Raw genomic sequence first — 7,217 nt, forward strand, 5'->3', positions numbered from 1 at the left:
TTTTTTTTTGCCCCAAAAGCCAACCTGCCAGCTCCATCGGTTGGCTGACCCCTCTTCCCCTCACTGCTGCTGTTGGGGCCCCGTCCTCCAGGCGTCGGGTCTGTGCACACGCCAGGGCCCGCTGGGGACGCGGGGACGTGGCTCTGCCCTGTCGACCTGCAGCTCTGTTCCTGCATTGTGCCGGCACCGCCTTGGCTCAGTCACATACTGTCCCCTTCTTAAAGCACTGTGGCCATTCCTGCCTGCTTGTCCTCACGCTCGCGCTTTAGATTAGCCACTGTGTCGGGATCCACTCCTTACTGCCCTGGCCTCGTTGGGCTTTGCAGTAAACCGCTATTTAATTTGGCGCTAACCGGCATTCATAAACTATTCGGCCATCACATTTGGGGCTGATGTATCCTATTTGAGACGTATATTCCTGAGCAGAGTTTCCTATTTTCCACATGCAGGCTCTCCACATTTTGTAAGATTATCCCTAGGTTTTTCTCCCTTTTTTAAATGTTTGATTTGCTCTTAAGAATACAGTATTTTTTTGCATAAGGAAGTAGTTGTGTTTTGTATATTTTTCTTATATCCAGCCTTATTCCTTAACTGCTGTTGGTTCTAAGAGTTTTTTGGATCAACTAGGGTTATGGCACTATCTCTGCAAATAATGTTTTGGGTTTTTTTTCCTTTTTTAATAGCTCATCTTTTATTTGTTTTGTTAGAGCAGGGTTCCCCAACCCCTCTCCCCACCCCGGCTGTGGGCTGTGGACTGGTACCAGCCGTGGCCTGTTAGGAACCGGGCCGCACAGCAGCAGGTGAGCGGCGGGTGAGCTGGCGAAGCTGTAACTGTATCTGCAGCCGCTCCCCAGCGCCAGCATCACCGCCTCAGCTCCGCCTCAGCTCCTCTGGCATTAGATTCTCATGAGAGCACCGGTCCCTCGTGCCACAAAGGTTGGGCACCGCTGTCATTTATAGGATATGCTAGAAGTTTCAATATTAAATATCATATTTCTTTAATTCTAAGACCATTGAGCATAAAAACATGCTGTCGATTTACTATCTTTTGGGAGCTACTATATAAATACACATAATTCACTTTCTAATATCTGGAATGTGTGGAGGACATCTCAGAATTAAGGAAATAAGATAACAGTGGTGATGGTGGCCCTCCTCATTTTTCTGTTTTAGTAGGGATGCCTAACTCTCATTTTAAATGTGGTGTTGGCCGTTGATTTATGATAAGCAGTCTTTGTTATATTAAAGAAATATCCTATCTTTTTCAAATAAAACGAAAAGCTTCAATTCTTCTGGAGAGTGATGAGGAGGCTGTTTGTCTTAACTAGAAAGTGGACATTGTGGCTGTGCGTGTGTCGCCCAGCACAGCTGGTCTCTCAGCCTCCTCCCTTGGGCCCCACGGAGCTCGCTGGCCGTGCCGAGGATGGTGTATTAGTTTCCTAGAGCGGCAGTGACAAATTTGGGGGCTTCGAACAATGGAAATTTATTCTCTCACCATTCTGGAGGCCAGAAGTCTGCAGTCGCCATCACTGGGCCGAAACTGGGGTGTCGCAGGGCTGTGCCCCTCCCTCTTCCAGCTCCTGGTGGCCGTGCGCGTCACTCCCGTCTTCAAGGCCAGCGTCTCCGGAGCTCCTCCCACCGTCTCCCACGGGTGCTCCCCTCTGTGTTGATGCGAATGTTTGTGAACGCGGCACTGAGGATTGCAGAGCCTTTCAGCCCCTGGGAGTGGCTCCAGGTTACTCCCCAGAAAATCTCTCCCCCACCCTCCCGCTGCTCCCAGCCCCTCCCCCAACCCCTATGTTTCCTTTAATACTGTTAGGGAGATAGAATGAAAACTGGTCGGTTGAGACCAGAGAGCGTAAAGAAAATCATCGAATCAGGACACTGGTGGTTTAGTAAATTGGCTGTTGAGGGAGCGGGCCGCGTGGCTGTTGGCGAAGTGGGCCTGCTTCCCCAGGAAGCTGCAGAACTCGGGGAGACGCTGCCTGCAGGCCTGCCTGAAACCGGATTGCACTTGTCCCCTCTGCTTCCTGCGACGACCCGTGGACATGGGGACATTGCCCTTGCCCGAAGGCGGGACCGAGCGCAGCCACTCCCAGGCTGGGCCAGAGAAGGAGAGGAAGAGAAGGCAAGAGCGAGTGGGAGGCTCCTCCTTCGGACCCCAAATGTGGGCCGGTAGCTGAACCTCTCTCTGTGCTGGTCAGAGGCAAACCGGGGGGCAGTCAGGTGCGATATGCCAGACCACCGGGCACAGGAGGGCAGTTAAAGGGTGTCAGGACTAAACGCATAAAACCGCATGTCGTGTAGAGTCACCTCGTGGGTTTGTTACTAGACTAAACGTACATTCACCATTCAAAGGTACTGTGGAGCATTCAGCGCGGGCCTGCCAGCCCGTTCGGAGCGGCAGCGTTTGGACACTACCCCTAACGTTAGTGATACGCTACACCTGCTATCACGGTGCCGGGCGCCTCAAGGAACTTACAGACGCCGCTTTCTCATTTGCTGGGTAACTCGGTTGGGCACAGACGCTTACCTGCTTTTGGAGACTTCTGTTTCTTCTGAGGATACCTGAGGCATCTCTTGTTTCTTATAACTTCAAAAGCCAGTCTGCTCATTCCCACATGGGGCTTACCCGTCGGCGCCAACACCGCGTGGAGCCCGGCTCGGCCCGCGGGCCGCTCACGGCTCTGTCTACGGAAGACCATGCAGGTCTTCAAAGCAAGCGGCGTCATTGTGGGAAACCCTCAGAAGTTTGAAAATGATGCGGATGTGGCAGTAACTGTTACGGTGGAATAAAAAGCCCAACAATAAAGAAACAACAGCAACAAAAGGCATTCGAGCAATTGCTTACGGCGTACTTCCTAGGAGTTAAGATAAGAGCGTGAATTTATTTGTGTGCGTGTCCTATTCTGAAACGACGCCCCAGTACTTAAAAATAACTCGGTAATTGATTGCGTTTTCTGTAATACGTCGCCGGTTGAGTAGCATACATTTGCAGGCAGTACATTTCTGTTGCAGTGTCACTGTATGTGCAAATATTGGAGTTTGCAGACATCTGCTTTGCCGTAGGGAGACGGCTGGGCCAATCGGCTGTCGCCCATATGTGCAGTAGTCTGGTTCCAGGCGACTGTCGACTGGAAAGGCTGGTAAACCCGCATTTGCGCACACAGTGAGGTGAAACGGAAGATCCCCAGCGAGCCAGACTAACCGTTATTTATAGTGAAAAAGCAAGAATAGCAGAGATTGGAAACTAAAACCAGCTCAGTGGCCAGATGATAAGGCGTCCTTCCCCATAACTGGGGAAGCCCAGGTCCCTGAAGGCGCACATGGAGCATGACAGTGCTGTGACAGCCAGACTCCCAGGGTGCCGAGCGGGGGACTGCTTCGTGCACTCCTCACTTTAGATGGTCATGCTGAATCGTTTAGGCGGTGGTTAGTAGCCCCCGGTGGCATGGCTCACGTGTGGCGTTACTTCCCAGGGGGCAGCGGGCACCTGCCTCAGGAGAGGGGTGCCAGGTGCTCACGACGCATTTATGCCCTGGGAAGACGCAGGAGGGTTAGGGGTCATTTTGATTGTGCTTGTTGGTACTTTCTGCAGTTTTCTGGAATCGACCTGGTACTTCTGGTCAATATTTTAAAGCGCTTCATCCAACTCCTCAAGTCCCTACGATAGAATGGCACAAAGATTTATGTCACCCTGGGAGCTGAAACAGTTTCTCGGGGGAGGAGATGAAAGGTTTATGAATGAGACTGCGGTTACTTGAGCTGCTCAGATTACATGACAAGGGTAGGTCTTCCTCCAAGGCACAGACTGACCCTCTGCCTCGGAAACACGGTTCCCCTTTCTGCCTCGCCGGTGCCACCTCCCTTAGAGCTAAAGGGACAGAGGCAGCAGCCAAGCATTTTCCCCTCCATAATAGTTGTGATAAGGCTTTTCTGGAACATTCTCGTAGAAGGATTAAATGCCGTGGGACGATTTAGTCCAAAGGCAAGAAAGCAGAGATAAGGCATAATTCATTTGACTTAAGTGGAAAACAGAACATGGGAAGATAGGCTGGAATCGTTACAGGGAGTTTTAAAATTGTGACACTTGCATGTAGAAGCATAAAGCGTAAGTGAGTCACCTGACGAACTGTTGGAGAGTGACATACATGTGGCCATCACTCAAGAACTGGAGCGTCATCAGTACTCAGAACATTCCTTCCCGGCCGACCCCCACGTCACCCCCAGAGGTAACCAGCATCCTGTCTTTTGCCTGGTTTGGGACCGTATGTAAATGGAACCATGTGGTAGGTACGCGGCTTCTGCCGTTCAGTATTGTGTCTCGATAATTACCCATCTCGTCGCCTGCGGTCCTCGTTCTTTCATTGTTGTCACTATGTATTATTCTGTCGTAGATGCGTGCCACCATTTATTTATTTTACTTTTGACAGCCGTTTGGGTTGTTTCCGGTTTGCGGGCTGTCGGGAATAGCGCAGCAACGAACTCGCACCCTGTCGAGCTCTCGGAGCGGCCTTGCTGGATCGTAGGGTGTGAACACTCACGCCTTTCCTAGATAACGTTGAACCGGTTTCCTGAGGTGACGGGAGCCCTTGCCCTGCTCTGGCCCGACCCGCTGTTCAGCGCGGCCTGTCTGGCGGGGGGCAGGGACTCACAGTGGCCTCGGCGCGCGTGCCCCACGGGATGAGACTGCTCATTGATGTTTTCATTTCCTCGTGCGAAATTAAGTTCCTGTGCCACTGTTTTGCCCGCCATTTTTCTTGCCATACAGTCTGTTATTCAGTCAACAGACCAGCCCTTGAAGGTCACCATTGCAGGGGCTGTGGGGAGGTACAGCCCACGTTCCCACCCCCGGGGGAAGACCTCACAGCTCTAAAGGCAGAAACATAAACATAAACTCAGAAGCCTGTGACGAATGCTGAAGCGTCGTCTTCCCCTCCAGGCTGTCAGCCGAAGATGCTTGTGCCCTGGTACCTAGCACACATCTGGCACGTATTGGGTGCTTAGTGAAGCTGTGCTAAATGATTGGGTGTGGCATTTTCAGAAGAGGTTGAAAGAGCTCTAGCAGGCCAAATGCAGGGTGATGGAGAAGCCTGAACGAGGAATCACACACTACACCCACTGCCCGGCCCAGAGCGGGCAAGGCTCCCTGGGAGTTCACACTGCAAGCAGATTTCACAAGCCTGTTTCACCAGAAGCAGTGGCGGAAGTACATTCTAGGCCAGGGGATGGCACTGTGCACAGGCACGGAGGGAGAAAACAGCCTGCACCAAACGTGAAGTCTCGGGTGGCTGGTGGGGTGAGTGGGGTAAGAGGACAGTGGAGGAAGGACGTCAGCTGGCGACAGTGCTGAAGAGGGCCTGCCTTGTAAGTCTCAACAGCAGTGGGCTGAAATTGAAATTAACCAAGAAAGAAATTTCTCACAGGTGACGGGGAGGGGGCCGCGAGCACTAGTGAAACGCTCTAGGGGCTTTTCCTAGACCCCTCGAATGAAGCAGTGCAGGCACATAAGCCTGGTCAGGCGATCAATTGAAAAGCTTTCCCTGGAGACGACAGAAGGGACGTTTTGGAGAGTTGCGGTGTAACCTGAGCGAGTGCGAAGTAGCGATGAACGGAGTGAGTTTTCCGCAGCCAGACCTGCAAAGCCGGGCCGCACCTCGTGTTGGGGCTCATGCCTGCCCGGTGGAGCTGTGAAGATAGGGGGTGTCCCGGTGAAGGGCCTCGCCCTTGCTCGGGTGGATGGGACGGTTGTGCGGCGTCGTCCCTAAATTGTTCACCGCCGTTACTGTCTCGCGTTTTACTGGCTATCGCCTGTTCGAGTCGGTTTTTAATATCCCAGGAGTATGAGTCAGTAGTGCACAGTGGGGACGTGAGTCATTTGGAGAGATCTGGCCCCCTCCCCCACCCCACCCGCTTTGCACGTTAGAGACACACGGTCACGTTGCTGCCGCACCTAGGCGACAGAGGACAGCGCCCCGGCCCTGCTCCAGGGCCGGGCTTCTCGGGCGTCCTCGTCTCGCGTCACTTCACCCTCTGTTCCCCTGGGGGGCCGGGGAGGGCGACGGGGCGCTCCGTCCCCATGGGTTCTCCGAGGAACGCGCGCCTTCAGGGGCCGCGGAGGGGGCGGGGACAGGCGGATCCGGACGCACCTGGCACCGGCCAGGCCCCGCCTCCCAGCCTCCGGGGCGGTCCTTCCCGAGAAACGAAAGAGAAAACCCCGCGCCGCGGCCCCGCCCACCGGCCCGCCGTTTCCTGCGGCGGTGTCCTGCAGTCCCCGCGGAGGCCACGGCTGAGCGGAAGGCCAGGCCCGGAGCCACGGCCCGCGCGGGGCGGGTGGCGCCTGGGGACGGTCGCCGCGCTGCCGGGACATGCCTCGCGGGCGCCATGGAGCCGAGACAGGTAAGCGGCAGCCGGGCCCAGAGCTCCGCCCCGCCGCCCCACTCGCGCCTGCGTTCGGTGTGACAGCGACAGGTGTGCGACAAGCCTGCGCCGCGAGTGCACAGCGCGGGGCGATGCGATGGGGGGAGAGCCTGAGCCCCGGGCAAGGCGGGGCGCCCTCCCTTTCTGGGGGACCAGCGGCGCCCCGCCCCGGCCCCGCTTGGACGTCACTTAACCCTCTCCCGTCGGCGCTTTTCCACTTCCTGGAGACTTCGCGGAAAGCAGACCCCTTCTTGACCCGAGGGAACACTTTCTGGCAGCTCCTCGTTATTGCCAAAAACTGGGAAAACCCGAATGTTCTTTAGCAGGCGGCGACATAAGCAAAAGGGGTTTCGTCCAGACACTGAACTGTCGCTTGGCGGAAAGCGGAAGGGCCGGCTGTGCGCGCAGCCCGCAGCAGAAGTGCCTCTGAGTCTGTCCCCGTGCCATTCTGGGACAAAGAGCACACCTGTGGCCGCCGGCCGGCCGGGGCGGAGGCCTGGACTGCAAAGAGCCGAGAAACGTTCTGGGGAGCGCAAGGCTCTGCATCTCGGTCATGGGGGTGGGAGACAGCCAGCGAGCCTTGACTCCGTGTCGGAGCTCACAGTTATAGATGAAAAAGAATAAGCTTTACCGTACGTACACTTGCGTCCATTTTTTAAGAGACATATATCCATACACATGCACATGTACATTTTTATAGGGGTGTGTCTCCTTTAAAAGGATGAGGGACACCCGACTTGAAGGAAAAGCATTTTCACGCCTCCAAGCATATTTCCCATTAGAGCCCACGTGGCCAC

The 7,217-nt window shown here is 54.9% G+C and overlaps 1 protein-coding gene across 3 annotated transcripts in view; it reads left to right on the forward strand.

Moving 5' to 3' along the window:
* Positions 1-7,217, forward strand: part of ADAR (adenosine deaminase, RNA specific) — a 35,617-nt gene that overhangs the window by 8,002 nt on the left and 20,398 nt on the right. Inside the window, exon 1 of one of the 3 annotated variants that reach the window (XM_023534339.1) lies at positions 6,116-6,399. The exons of 1 other annotated variant lie outside the window; for it this stretch is intronic. In XM_023534339.1, coding sequence (XP_023390107.1) covers positions 6,385-6,399 — 15 coding nt within the window. In that variant the 5' untranslated portion in view covers positions 6,116-6,384. Of the gene's footprint in view, positions 1-6,115; positions 6,400-7,217 lie in introns of those variants that run through there. One more of the 3 variants, XM_023534341.1, reaches the window with a different exon arrangement.

This window comes from Pteropus vampyrus, unplaced genomic scaffold, assembly GCF_000151845.1.
Source record: "Pteropus vampyrus isolate Shadow unplaced genomic scaffold, Pvam_2.0 Scaffold124, whole genome shotgun sequence".
Classification (NCBI taxonomy): Eukaryota; Metazoa; Chordata; class Mammalia; order Chiroptera; family Pteropodidae; genus Pteropus; species Pteropus vampyrus.